Source organism: Bubalus kerabau, chromosome 23, assembly GCF_029407905.1.
Source record: "Bubalus kerabau isolate K-KA32 ecotype Philippines breed swamp buffalo chromosome 23, PCC_UOA_SB_1v2, whole genome shotgun sequence".
NCBI classification, from domain to species: domain Eukaryota; kingdom Metazoa; phylum Chordata; class Mammalia; order Artiodactyla; family Bovidae; genus Bubalus; species Bubalus kerabau.
The window spans coordinates 39,761,435-39,776,265 of NC_073646.1; the positions used below are offsets into that span (position 1 = coordinate 39,761,435).

The following is a 14,831-nucleotide window of genomic DNA, read 5'->3' on the forward strand; positions in this document are numbered from 1 at the left end:
CCAGGCCCTGGCTCTGAGAGAGGCTCCCACACCCGCTCCACCCTTTCTGAGCTGATCTGAGCCACCTTCCCCTAAGAAGACTCCTGTGGGCTGTGATGCTCGCGGGAACATGTGCTTTTGTCCTTGGTGACTGCTGAGGAGGGTGGGGGCTGCACCCATGCGTACGCGCTGCCTTGAGGACTTCAGTCGGCCTTAGTCTGGCCTGGCCATCCCTCCTATGTCCACCAGGAAGAAGGGAGGTCGGCGGTGCCTGGCCTGACCTCTAGGAGTTCTGATGGGTCCCCAGCAGGTCTGCACGCAGTGGGGTTAACCCTTCTCTCGACTAAATCTCACCTCCCTTTCAGAGAACACCTTCAAACGCATCGGGCCCCCCTTGGAGAAGCCCCCTGAGAAAGTGCAGAGGACCGAGGCCCTGCCGAGGCCCGTGCCCCAGAACCTGCACCAGCCGCAGATACCCGCCTACGCCTTCATGCACCCGCCCTTCCCCCTGCCGCCCGTCCGGCCCGTGTTCAACAACTTCCCCCTCAACATGGGCCCCATCCCGGCACCCTACGTGCCGCCCCTGCCCAATATGCGCATCAACTACGAATTTGCCCCCATCCACCTGCCCCTGGAGCACAACCTGCCCATGCACTTTGGCCCCCAGCCTCGGCATCGCTTCTGATGCCTGGGCCCCGCCCCTCCAGGGAGCCCTGTCGAGTGCCTGGCAGCGGAGGCTGGACGTAGATGCTCCCTCCCACCCCCACCCAGGCCCATGGCTGTGCCGGGCCTGCCAAGTAAGGGTGGTGGACTTGGCTTTCAGGAGGGTGGGCAGAGTTTCTTCCTGGGAAGGGCCACAGCTCCTTCAAGAGCGACCAGCCGGTGGTGGTACTCTGTGGGTGCCCATGAGGATTGGTCTGGCACTCACTGGGCAGAGATCAGGGGCAGCAAAGCCCTCTTCCTGAAGAGTCCTGCCGTTCTAGCTTCTAGGTGGGAGCCCTGGCTACAGGGCACCCATCTGTCACTCATATCCTCGCGGGAATAGATGCAGGGAAATATTTGCCTCCATCCCCAGCCCCTGGCAGACAACAGAAGTCTCTCAGTTAAAACCATGTAAGCCTTCCTCACCACAGCAGTGTGACCCATAATAAAGTGAAGTAACAGCGCAGTTTGGAGAGCCACGAGATTGGACCCGGGTCCAGCAAGCCTGGTTCTCCCGTCCCCCGCTCTGAGGCCTGCCCAGCGTGAGGTGTGCCCCACCGCCCTGACCAGCTGCTCCCAGTGAGGGGGTGACTGAGTAATGTTCACAAGCCTGGGAACACTACTTGGGGGGGAGCTGTGGACTGTGTCCCTCAGGCCCCCACTGCCACAGGGGTTCCAGGGTCTCCCCTCTTGGCCATCGGATGAGACCACAGGGAGCCACTTCATGCAATGGGATGTTTGTGTTTTATCTGAAGAAACATTTGCTGTTCACTCAGTTTTCAGTTTTCCGTGGCCTACTCAAGTTTCCCTCAATCCCTATTACCTACCCCATGCCTGGCAGCTGACGGTGGGGTTCCTGAAGTCTTCGCCAAACACAGGGCCTTTCTCAGCTAGCTGTGACAGCCAGGTGGCTCTCCTTGGAGCCGTGTTTGCCACCCCAGGTTCTCCCCGAAGGTGTGGCGGGGGCGCTGGCTGTCCCCAGGGCCAGGGGACCTGTCCTGAAGTCAGGACTCGTTTGGGAGCCCCCGCCATGCCGCGCATGGACTTTGGCTGTCCAGCCCCAGCCAGGTGTCAGCCGCGCCCCAGCAGGCACTTTGCAGCACGTCACCACACTCCATCCTGCCTGCAGAGCCGCGGCCCCCATGGGGATGAACCTGCCTGGCCCCAGTGTTAGCCTCTGTTCTCTGGGTGACACTCCAATGGCTGTGGGCTCCCAGAGCTCACACACACAGACCTCGGTGCAGCGGACATGTTCCATGTCTGGGCACCCTCTGCCACCAGCCTCAGCTGTTTTTCAGAGATTAAGCTGGAGAGGAGATGAGGCTGAGTTGTGCGTCCTTGCTCTTTTCTCCAGATCTGGGCTTGAGGGGTGCGGGTGCCTGAGGAAAGGCCACACCCGCTGTCTGCTGCCAGGAGGCCCTCCCTGCCCAACCCTGCCCTCGCCCCTCAGGTGCAGCTGCAGGGTTTCTTCCTGTGCCTGGAAGACATGTTCCACCCCCCTGCTCCCCACAGGAGGGCTCTGAGAGCCAGGAGCTGCCAACAGGTGTCCCCAGGTGTTCTCTGCCTGCTCAGCTGGTGACAGTCTCAACCCAGCCCACCAGAACCTTCTAGGTCTCTGACCCAATTCATCGTCCAACGAGGGAGCCAGCTTCCACCTTGGCCCTGCGACCCAGGGTACATGGCTCCAGGGAGGGCCTGGGGCAGCGGCAAGGACAGATAGACCTCAGGCAGGTATGTGCCCGACACTGGCCCAGTGACTGCCCTAGGACCTGGCACGTAGAGGTCACCTGGCACAGGGAGACCAGAATGATGGTCCCTTCAAGGCCAATCCCAAGGCTCGTCTTCTAAGACGAGTTCTGGCAGTTCTTAGCCACACAGGGCAGCTAGGGAACCACTCCTTCCTCTCTGAGCCAAGGGCACCCAATTTCCAGTGTTCCTCCTTCAGCCAGCGTGTGGAGTGGCTGGCAGGTCAGCGGCCATAGCGCCGTCACCAGGCGTAAGTCCCCGCGTGTCTGTGAAATGAGCCTGTGTGTGTCCACATGTCCTGGAGGCAGCACCTGGGTCTCAGTCTCCTGGAGAAGTGGTCTGTCCTAGTGATGGGGTGGGGGCAGAGATGGGACAGCCTCATCTGACAAGACAGTCAGTGGCCTCCAGACACTAACGCCAGGACACCCACAGAGATGAGCCCCTGTCTGGGGACAGCAGTCCCGGAGGCAGCCAGCACCTTCCCCTCTGGGCTGCTGGGCTTGCTCCCCGGAGTGAAAGACTGCCCAGTGGCAGTCCTGTTCTTGCCTTAAAACTGGAGAGAGGAATCTAGTATTTGCACTTAGCAAAAAGTTTTAAAACAAGTGTGCATGACCAGTCACATTGTATAAAAACAGCAAAAATGATTAGTTTATTACCTTTTTTTTTCTTTCTGGTAGTAAAAATACATAATTGTTTAAACTACTGTGTGTAAAAAGCTTGTATCATATGTAACTTGTTTTTTTTGTAAATAGATGTTTGTGCAGACTGCTCTCTGGTTTCTTTTCTCCGCACACGGCACAATCAGGCAGGCCCTATGACCCCCCGCAAAGTTACCAGGGCTGCTGGGACAGAAAGCCCATGGATTCCTGTGACAGATAACGCCTCACCTAACTGTTCTCCCAGAGCAGAGGTCGGGAGACTGCACAAGAGCTGCAGGATCTGATTCCAGAGCTTCCCCCGAGGGGCCTGGCCTGCCCAGGAAGGAGGTCTGATGATCCATCACACTCACCCTGCCTGGGGAGCTGCCCAGGTCAGGTGGGACACAGAGGGTACTTTTGTCTGGTTTACTGTTTATCTGGCTGCCCCGGGCTCAGTTGTGGCATACAAACTCTTAGTTGAGGCATGTGGGGTCTAGTTCCCTGACCAGGGATCAGATCCAGGCCTGCCACACTGGGAGCAAGCATGGAGCCTTTGGCACTGGGCCACCAGGGGAGTCGCTGTGTGCTTTTCAGCACAGAATCACCTTTGACAAAGCGTGGTCAGTCCGTCTTCCAGGTCTCTGTAAGCAGGCCGCTGAGTCGGCCTGGGAAGTGGATGCAGAGGGGAGAAACCTCACTCAGAAGGCCAGTCTTGAGAAGGCAGGAGCCGCTGTTATGGCCCCCTATGCTTTCCACGTTTGCCAGGCCTGGAGGCCACTGAGTCACGGGCGGGCACCACATGCTCAGGCTCAAATCCAGTTCAGAACGTCAATAGACCGCGCTATCCTCGTCCCCATTCACAACTTTTTACTGAATGGCGTTTTTTTTTTTTTTTCTTTGCACATCTGAAAAAGGCGTACTAAAGTAAATCCTAGACAAAACAATCTGCATTCCCAGCTTCTAAATTGGTGTATTTTTTAAGTTTACTTAACACCATCTAGGTCTCGTTCCTGTACACGTTCCATATTTACATATTTGCAGCACCATCTAGTACTCTTGCCTGGAAAATCCCATGGACGGAGGAGCCTGGTGGGCTGCAGTCCATGGGGTTGCTAAGAGTTGGACACGACTGAGCAACTTCACTTTGACTTTTCACTTTCATGCCTTGGAGAAGAAAATGGCAACCCACTCCAGTGTTCTTGCCTGGAGAATCCCAGGGATGGGGGAGCCTGGTGGGCTGCCGTCTATGGGGTCACACAGAGTCGGACACGACTGAAGTGACTTAGCAGCAGCAGCAGCAGCAGCACTATCCTAGACTGCTCTACAGCTCCCATCGGTAGATACGTCCTGTTTTCTCTCCCAGTCCGCAGTTGTCTCTTTTCCATCCACCCTTCAGGCCACCAGAGTCACATTCCCCCTCTTCACCCCGCTCACCCTCCATGTCTCTGCAGGCACCTGCTTATCAGCGCTCCGGGCCTTTGTCATCGCAAAAGTGGTTTCATACCTCTGGCTGCAGTTCACTTTCTTCACCATCATGGCGTGCCCTCCAGGTCTGTGGGTCCAGATAGCTCTAACCTGTGCCCTTTATTCCTTCTGTGGTGTTTCTGTGTATGGATTTGCCACAGTGATCCAGCAGTTCCCCCATTAAGGAAAATCTGGGTGCTTCCCATTTCCTGCACACATCGCCTCAGTGGACACTCCCTTTGATGTCACAGTAGACACATTTCTAGCAGTGGAGCTGTGAACCAAGGTTGGGACGGGGTGGGCGATGGGGTTAGGTATTGAAGTCTAGTTGATTTGCAGTATTGTGTTGGTTTTGATGCGTTTCCTCCCAGTGTGTTTCTTCCTATGATATACATGGTGTATTTCACAAAACTAGTAAACCAGATGTGCAGATTTTCTGTCTATCAGGAGCAGGAACAGGTATGAGCAAAGACTTCCTGAAGGTGGCTTTTAATTAGCTCACTCTTTTATAACCTCCTGCCGCAGGCTCTATTCAGGTTCTCTTTGGACTTTTAAAGTCTGTCTCCCGGAGGCTGGTTGTGCCCAGCTGGCTGGCCCACTGTTCCCATGACCCCTGGTGGGTAATGATCATGTTTAAACCCCATCTGTGTCATCCCTCTTGCTTGGGATCAGCACATTTTGGCTGGGCTGGGCTGGGCTGGGGTTGGCCTTAGAAGGTGACAGTCAAAACCATTGTGGCATGGAGGCCATGCCCTGGGCCGTACACCTAGTGGGCACCTGTGTGTACACCACTAACGGGGGACAGGCCTGGGCCGGGCTTCAGGAAGGTGCCACCCAACTGGGTCTTGGGCTGTCAGGCTCCCCCAGCACGGGTGACAGAAGACATGCCACTAAAATACCAGATTGTGGGAAAGAGGGGCAGGGCAGGAGCCGCCAGGGGCTGGGGAGGTGACGGGGAGGAGCCTCCAGGCAAGAGGCCACAGAAGGGCCCCCTGGGCTGGCCCCTCTGCATCACGGGAGAGGCGGGCTGGTCCACAGGGGCTCTGCATTTTCAATCCGTTCGTCAGTGTGGGGCCTACAGAGCGTGGGGACTAGTGGAGGCAGTAGCACGTGTAGGACCTGGCGCGGGGCGGGGGCTGTATGTGCAGGGTGGGGCAACTGGCTGAGACGCGGCTGGGGCGGGGGCGGTGCCGCCCAGCACCCAGCGTTGCTCGCTTGCAAGGCGGCGGAGGGCAGCCTGGAAGCCGGAGGAAATGAAGGGGAGCGGTGACGGGGGAGGAGGGGGAAAGGGAGGAGCTCCGGGCCGAGCCCCCTCTCTGGCCTCTGGTTCCTGGGAGCTGTCCCTCCCCCTTCCCTCCAAGCCCCGAACAGGGCCCAGTGGAGCTCCTCCCAGCCCAGGACCAGCTGCCCCCGCCGCGGCAGCCACAGGAAACCGCCCGGAGCAGCGAACGAAGCGACGAGCACCGCGGCTGGAGAGCACCGCGCAGGGCTCCCGCCCCGTCCGCGCTGCCGGCCCAGGGGCAGCTCTGAGACCGCCTGCGGTTTGGCTGAGCCGGCAAGCCCCGAGGCGGCCCCCGCTTCCCCCCAGCACGGCCGGCGGAGGCTGTCAAAGGCTCTCCAGGGCCCAGTGCACATCAACCACCTCGCCCCAGGCACCCCAAAACAAGCCTCGTCCCCGCCCCACCTCAGCTGCAAGAGGCACCTCTCGGGGTACAGTGGCCACAGCCTTCTCTCTCTGCCCTCCCTGTGTCAGCCCCAAGTCTGGTCCCCTCTGTTACCCTCTTTGTCTCTGTCTCTGTCTCTCCCTCTTTCCTCCTTTCTACCAAGTTTAAGGCCACTTACCCAAAATAAGGGCTTCCTTCTGGCTCAGCTGGTTAAGAATCCATCTGCAATGCAAGAGACCTGGGTTCAATCCCTGGGTTGGGAAGATCCCCCGGAGACGGGAAAGGCTACCCACTCCAGTATTCTGGCCCAGGGACTGTATAGTCCATGGGGTCGCAGAGTCGGACACAACTGAGCGATCTCAAATTACCCAAAACACACATGATACAAAAACAAATAGAAAATACAAATTGGAACGCAAGCGAAGTGACCACTAGCACAGCCAAGAGTTAGGGCTCTGAAACATGTCTCCACCAGGTGTCCGCGCCCTTATCTTCAAAGGCAGCTTGACCTCACGGTGGACAGGCAAGAGTTAGGAGGGTCAGTGTGTCTGGAAGGTGGAGACGTGCCTGCAGCTCAAGGGAAGGACGCTCTGCAGGCAGAGGCACTTCTCTACGACCTGCTGGAGGCCTGGCTGCCCTGTCCCAGGCATGCTGGGGGCCCAGCCCGTTCCCAGCCTCAGCCCTCTGGGGCGCACAGCCTCAGCCCTCCTGGGCACCCACACCGCCCCCACAGACATCTCCTTCCTCTCCCTCCTGATGGGGAGGAAGGCCAAAAAGGAAGCCCAGGGCGACCTCGAAGCTGGGTGTTCCTACCCAGCTCCGCCGTTTCCTGCCTCTGGGACATAGACCTCTCTTCTGCTGAGGTGCTGGCCGTCTGGGATTCATTCACAGTCTGGAGTGTTCAGGAAATAACTGCTGGAAGAAGAAATCTATGAAACGAGGATAAAAAGACCCACCTCAGAAGGGGGAAGTAGGGCATCCAATGAGACAGCGTGTGTGAAGATGCACTCTGACCCACAGGAGCCTCACAGAGCTTACCTGCATTGTTCTCTGTGGTGGTTCAGCCTCCAAGTCATGTCCGACTCTGCAACCCCATGGATTGCAGTACGCAGGACTTCTCTGTCCTTCACCATGTCCCCGCCTTCACTCAAACTCGTGTCTACTGAATCAGTGATGCCATCCAACCATCTCCTCCTCTGTCACTCCTTTCTCCTGCCCTCAGTTTTTCCCAGCATCAGGATCTTTCCCAATGAATCGGTTCTTCGCATCAGATGGTCAAAGTATTGGAGCTTCAGCTTCAGCATCAGTCCCTCCAGTGAATATTCAGGGCTGATTTCCTTTAGGACTGACTGGTTTGTGAGTGAGTGTTCTTTGAACTGAAACGGTGGGCAAATCATCTGCCAGCTGGAGTGTCAGTTTCCCCATCTGTAAACTCCGGGGTGGGCTCGGGGTGCGAGAGGTTGGTTGGGTAGCCTGAAAAGCCCTCCCCACTCTAAAGGGCTGGGGTTTTACAGGTGTCCTAACAGCCCAGGTATCAAGAGCTGGAGTTATAAGTTTACAGATATGTTTGCCTAGAATGTGTTTCACACAACAATAATTTAGCATTATTCATAAATAGCCCAAAAGTGGAAACCATCCAAATCCATGTCCACCATCTGATGAACAGACAAACAAAATGGGGCCTGTCCAGACAGGATAGTATTTGGTCATAAAGGAAAGAAGGGCTTCCCAGGTGGCGCTCGTGGTAAAGTGGCACACCTGCCTGCCAGTACAGGAGATCCAAGAGACACGGGTTCAATCCCTGGTCCGGGAAGATCCCACAGGCTGTGGGGCAGTCAAGCCCGTGAGCCACAGCTGCTGAGCCCGTGCCCTGGAGCCTGGGCCCCACAAAACAGAAGCCACTGCAACGCGAAGTGTGAGCACCACGGCAAAGAATAGCCCCCTCCCGCCGCAAGAGAAAAGCCCGCAGAGCAACGAAGACCCAGCACGGCCCCCAAAATGGATTAATTAAAAAACTTGATAAAGATGAAACTATGCAATGTTTTATCTTTTTAAAAATACCTCGGGTGAAATTCATAACAGATTAGATGCTGCAAGGGGTCAAAACAAACTGTTACTGAACTTGAAGACAGCAACAGAAACTATTCCGAACAAAGAAACACAGAGAAAAGAGGAGGACGGCCAGCCAGGGCCCACCCTACACCCTCAGGGACAACGGCCTTTGTGAGGAGGGCCTCGGGCCGGGTGAGTCGGGGGAACTGGCCATACCCCAGCCGCTTCTGAGCCCCCACGGGCACCTCGGGAGCCGCAGGAACCCAGGGACTCCCTGGTTACCAGTGCTTTGATGAGACGTCATCTGGAACCCTGGGAGGGGTGGGAGGCTTTTACATACAGCCCTCAAATCGGCCAGTGGCGTTTCGGGGAATAAGGAAACCCAGCAGGCAGGAGCTCCCAGGGCAGACCCCTGCGCTCCGGGTGAGCACAGACTCCCCAGGGCACACTGCACCCTGCTCCTCACCTCTCCGCTTGGCCAGAAGCTTCAAGAGCGATTCCATCCAGGTTGGGGAGGGTGTAAAGAAACACTCACCCTCTGCCGGGCAGGGGCTGGGGGGAGGGTCTCAGGGGGAGGCCATCAGACCGCATAGATCAGAATGTCAAGTGACCCAGGAATTATCCTTCCAGGAATCTAGCCCGGGCACTTGTAAACAGGCTCCTGCCACTGTTCCATTCAGCAGTGTCTGTGCCAGTCATGATACACGAGATACAATGTGAAGGTCGGTGAGCAGGGGCCGAGGTAGATAAGACGGGATGTGACGAGGCTATGCGACAGGACAGAGGGAGGTCTGTCTGCGCAGATAAGGAAAACTGGCATCTGTTCGGGGACAGTGAGGGGAGGGGGCAGTGGACACGTCCGATGCTCTGTGTGTTGGAAAATAAAACACAACCCTCGTACACCGTTGCTGGGGATGAAAATGGTGCAGCTGCTGTGCGAGACGTTATGGCAGTTTTTCAAAACCTTAAAATTGGAATGGCCACATGACCCAGCAGGGCCACTTCTGGGTCTGTACCCAGAAGAATGGAAAGCAGGGCCTTGTACGCTTATGTTCACAACAGCATTATTCACAATAGCTAATAAATGGAAGCCGCCAAAACGCCCGTGGACGGATGTGGCATATCAATACAACTGAACAGGATTCAGTCTTTTCATTTTTTTGGCTGTGCTGAGTCTTCGTTGCTGCTCGGGCTGGGCTTTTCTCTAGGTGCAGCAAGCAGGGGCTACTCTTTGGTTAAGGTACATGGGCTTAGTTGCTCTGCCGCAGCATGTGGGATCTTCCCGGACCAGGGATTGAAACCGTGTCCCTTTCATTACAAGGCAAATTCTTAACCACTGGCCCACCAGGGAAGCCCCAGTATTCAGCCTTAAAAAAGCAATTCTGGCACTTGCTGCCACGTGGGTGACCCTTGGGACCATTATGCTAAGTGAAGTAAGCTCACCACAAAAGCACAAGTCCTGTAGGGCTCCACTTGGATGAGGTCCTGAGTGTCACGTTCATGGAGACAGACTGGACAGGGGTGGGGGCCAGGGGCTGGGAGACCGGGAGTCAGTGTTCAGTGGGGACAGAGCGTCCGTTTTACAAGGTGGAGAGAGTTCTGGAGATGATGGTGGTGATTTGATGATGGTCCAACAGTGCGGATAAAGATGGCACCACTGAACCATTAGGAACGGTTAAGATGGTCGATATTATGCTAGTGTTGTTTAGCTGCTAACTCGTGTCTGACTCTTTGGTGACCCCATGGACTGTAGCCCGCCGGGCTCCTCTGTCCATGGGATATTCCAGGCAAGGATACTGGAGCGGGTTGCCGTTTGCTCCTCCGGGGGATCTTCTCAACTCAGGCGCTGAACCTACGTCTCCTGCATTGGCAGGCAGATTCTTTATCCCTGAGCCACAGGGGAAGCTCCCTTTATGCTAATGTATCTTACCACAGTTAAAAGTTATTTGGTTAATTAATTGGAATAAAATAAATACAGTGGGGGGTCATGATAATAAGGACATAACATATCCCTCGGCTCCCCCGTCACAGGGGTGCTGCCTGTGAACCTCAGCTCTGGAAAGCAGCCCGCCAGGATGGGGAGGCGCGGAGGTGACAGGCCCGCGCCCTGCTCGTCGGGGATGGCTCTGCCTGCAGTGCGCTGCCCTGCTCTCCTGAACCGCCCAGGGGGGCTCGGAGCCTGGCGCCCGCGGCGCGGCATTGCCCTCCTTCTCATCCCCGTCTCCCATCGTCCTGGGGTCACCTCCCAAAGAAGCCACTTGGCCTGGACGCTCGTGTTCCTTTGTTTCTGGGGGAACCGATCACATGAGTTTCAGTATCTGGACATACCTGTTACATTTGTTGGTTCTTTACTGAAGCATCACTGACTTACACTGTTATGTTGGTTTCAGGGGCACAATATAGTGTAGGCTACACATATACATAGTGAGTGTTACACAGAGATGTACTATATGTTACAGTCACTACCAGGATAAGTCGTTAGCATGTGTCACCCCCACACCGAGGTGCGACGGTATTAACTACATCCCCTGTGTCGTGCATTGCATCCTTGTCAACTACTGATTTTGTACCCAGATATCTGTACCTCTAAGTCCCCTTCCCCGATTTCACTCACTCATCCCCCCGCCCCAAGTCCTCCATTCTGGCAACCACCTGTTTGCTCTTTGTGTCTGTGAGTCTGTTCTTGTCTTGTTACTACAATATTTGTCTTTGTTTGACTTATTTCACTTAGCAGCATACCCTCTAGATCCAGCCATGTTGTCACAAAAGGCAAGATTTCATTCCTTTTTATGACTGAGCAGTATTCCATTGCATGTATGTGTGTATATATACATAGATACCATACTTTTTTTTTTTTTTTTTTAGTATTTATTTCTTTGGCTGCACGGGTCTTAGTTCAGCATGTGGGAAATTTGATCTTCATTTCGGCCTTCAGGATCTATTAGCACGGCATGCAAACTCTTAATTCGTGGCGTGCGGAATCCAGTTCTCTGACCAAGGATTGAAACCCGGCCCCCTGTACTGGGAGCACAGAGTCTTGGCCACTGGACCACCAGGGAAGCCCCCTATTCTCTTAATTCTTTTTTCAGGCAAGGCTTTCTTACTAGGGTGCTGCTGCGGCAAGGGGGAGTGAGAACAAGCAAACCAGATCCCCTTGCCGGCTCCTTTTAATTCTTAAAGCAACAACTGTGATAGGGATGTAGCTCTTTCTGAGCAGCCTGCCCAGCCCCAGGTTCCTGGCAGGTGTGTCTCCCTCCCCTTCTGGGGGTCGTCCCTGTTTGGTGGGGCTAGGGGCAGGGAAAGGGGTGCAGGGTCCCCTCCCCCATCTCCTGCAGCTTTGGTCTTAATTATTCACACCTCAGGGAGGCTCGGCCTCCTCTTAGCTAAGCTCAGGGGCCCACAGGAACCGGCTGGGGCTTCAGGCCAATTGCTCAGCTCCGCCCCACCCCTGCTGGGCAGGCCCGGGCCCCTTCTCCGGGCCTCCTTCTGCCGGGAGCCCCCATCTGTCCCCTTCTCCTCTTGCTACCCCAGGGGTCTCAGAGCCCCTCCCCCATCAGTCTTGCTGTCCCTGGAAGGAGGGAAACTGAGGCTAGAGGGTCCCCAGGGAGTCCAGAGGGGTGGGGGTCTCTTTGTAGCATCACCCACCTTACACTTCAGTGTGTTTTGGACCCCTCCCCAATTCTGGCAGAAGCCGCTGTGTCCCTGGAGGAAGAGGGGCCCAAATAGGTCTGGGTGTCCTCCAACAAAGTCTCCCCAGAGAAGAACAGGGAAAGAGCCTGAGCTGGGGAGCGCAGGGGCCTGGGCTTGAAGTGTCCTGTGAGATGCCCCTGGGAAACTCTGAGGGATCCACCTGGGTCCTCCTGGGGCTGGAGTCCCCAGCGGGGCTGGAAGACCCACCCCAAAAGGATGTGAATGGCTGCCTGTGAAAAAAAGTCCCACTTTTTTCTGGCCAGGCTGCATCTTGGGAACCACAGCTGCCCCCAGCTGCCCCGCCTGGCCTCCAGCAGTCCTGCCGCTGCCAGGGAAGGACTCACGGAAGGGAAGAAAGCTTGTCTCTCCTTGCTTCTTCCTTCCTTACAAGTTCAACTGCATGTTCTTCGTTTGGGCTCACAATCAACCCCAGTGGAGTAGCTTGGAGCACCAGCTGCACCTGCCCAGACTCGCTGGGCACTCTCTAGGCCTCTGTTTCCCTATCTGAGCAATGGGAGGCTGGACTCCTGGTCGTCCTCCATGGAAGGCTTGGGGGGAACCCACCCTCAGAACTGTGGGGCCTTGCTGGCCCCCCACCCAGCTGGAGGTGGGAGGAGCTGCCAGTCAGGGTCTAGGAGAACTGGGGCAAGGAGTCCCCAGGGACAGAGGGTGGCAGCCTGTGGGCTGAGTGGGGGCGGGTCTGTGTGCCTCTGTGTGTGTATGTCTGTGTCTGTGTGCGTCTGTGTTGTGTGCACTGGGCTCTTGTACGTGCCTGCATGTGTTCCTGTGTGCACACACCCACTCGCGTACACAGGTCCGTGTGCCTGTGTGTGCAGGGTCCTGCGGTCCGGGACCTGTGAACCGGAAATCGCTGAGGAGGCAAACATGCTTCTGGCTGGAGGAAGAACTGCACCCTGGAATCTGACGTGGGGCCCCAGAGCCAGTTCTGATGGGGGCGGAGGCGGGGTAGGGGGGTGGGCGCACTTTCCAGTCAGCACAGGTGCTCCTGTGCGCCACGGGAGTGTCTGCCTCCTTCCCATAGCATCCTATTGCCTCCACGGGGCCTGGAGACAACGGCCTCACTCGAGCAGATCCACTCCTCCTCGGGACCCAGCCAGGTCTCAGCCACAACTCCTGACCTTTGCGTGCGCTGTGGTTCCCTGACCTGGCCGCTCTTCCGTCCCAGGTACTAGGTTAGGCCCCGCTCCTCCCTAGGTGTGATCGCCTCTGCCACCAGACTTTGCACCTCGTTTGCAGAGATGAGGGGGAGGGGAACAGCCCCTGGAACGCGCAGCCGGTGCTCATTTTTGCAGAATGCGTGGAATTTAGAACCAGCCCCTAGGCCTGGCTCAGAGGATGCGGGCAGGGGTCCGTGGAATCTCTCCAGGACAAGTCATTCCGCTCCTGAGCAGCTCCTGAGCAGCCCTCTCCTCGGGCACCGCGGGGAACACCTCCACCTCGCTCCACTGCCCAACTGGGGACCCCCACCCCCAACGGTCTGTAAGAGCTTGGCTCTGGAATCCTCATCTGTTCCTTCCACGTCACCGAGACTTTTCTGGCTTCCAGCCTGGCTTGAACAGCGGTGGGGGTTGGTCGCCAGGACCCCGCTGGGAGCTCACCATCCCTTTGTGGCCGCCATCTGTCCTTGTCAATCTCGAGACTCCCGCCCCCAGTGGCCACCAATCACAGCGCAGGCATCCCAGTTTCGTCATCGGCAGCCAATCAGCGCTTCGGCTGACCGCTCAGGGCCCCCCCCCCCCCCGCCCCCGCGAGACGGCCGCAGGCCCAAGTCCATCTTCAGCCGCCGCCTGCCCGTTGTACACCCGCGGGGTACCCATTCCACCCCTAAGGCTGTGCCTTGCTGATCTGAGCCTCAGTCTGCCCCTCTGTAAGATGGGAACAGGCAGGCTCTGGGTAACACGAGGGACTGCACAGGAGGGCCCGCCCAGCACCTGTCTCTCTGGAGGTCCCCGCAGGGCTGGCCACGTGGTCGGCCAGGGACCAAGAAGGGCAGGGTGGACTTGGGACCCAGGTGACCTCTCGAGGCCGGAAACTTCCTGGGCTTCTTATCTGCCAGACAGAGAAGTGGCTCTGTCCCTCCGCAAACTGGGCACAGGCGATATCTGATCCAGGCACCCACCCTGGACCGCAAGCCTAGTCCACCCAACTGACTCCTCTCAGGGCCGCTCCCCACCTCCGTGGGAGCCTGCGGTCTGGGGGTGTGGATGGACGCACTGGAGGCCTCTTCAGTATGGAAAGGGGGCAGTCCAGGCCTCCACGCTCTCATCAAGGCACACCTGCCCAGGTGTGCTGGTTTGTGTGGGCTTGACCTCTAACCCCTAAACGTGCAGGAGTCGGGTTCCCGGGCCCACCCCTCCCGTCTGCCTTCATCCCAACGCGCACGCGCGCGCACACAGCCTCCGGGCTGCAGACTTGCGTTATTTTATTTTGCTCTTTCCAGTCTGAAGCTACTATCATGGGCGTTTAGAGTTATACAAATGACACTTACAAAAAATAAAAGACCAAGACACCCAGAGTGAGATGCATGGCGGACACTAACCGGAAGGGAGGGGAGCCGGCAGGGCGGGGGCTGGGAGCCATGGGCGGGGGTGGGGGGCGGTTGGGGGCTTCCAGGGGGCTCCCAGCTGAGGGCGACGCCCAGCTTCATCCCGCTGAGACCTGGGAGTCTGGTCAGACAAGGAGCACCGACCACACGGGGCCCTGGCTGAGGCGGTGAGGGGCCTAGCACCACCAGGTGAGACCCGGCCCTGGGGTGGGCACTCGGGAGGGTGGGGCTGGAGAAACCCCCTGGGAAGGTGGGGGGGTTTGGATTCGGGGAGTCACCCCGCCTGCTCCACCACTAGTGGGAGGAGAGGCCTCTGTCTCAAGACCCCCT

At 57.2% G+C, this 14,831-nt stretch overlaps 1 protein-coding gene across 5 annotated transcripts in view; it reads left to right on the forward strand.

Annotated features, from left to right (window-relative positions):
- RNF216 (ring finger protein 216) overlaps positions 1-3,196 on the forward strand; it is a 121,104-nt gene extending 117,908 nt beyond the window's left edge. For all 5 annotated transcript variants that reach the window (XM_055562116.1, XM_055562119.1, XM_055562117.1 and 2 more), the window contains one exon: positions 345-3,196. In XM_055562116.1, coding sequence (XP_055418091.1) covers positions 345-664 — 320 coding nt within the window. In that variant the 3' untranslated portion in view covers positions 665-3,196. The remainder of the gene's footprint in view (positions 1-344) is intronic.
- Positions 3,197-14,831: the final 11,635 nt, after the last annotated feature.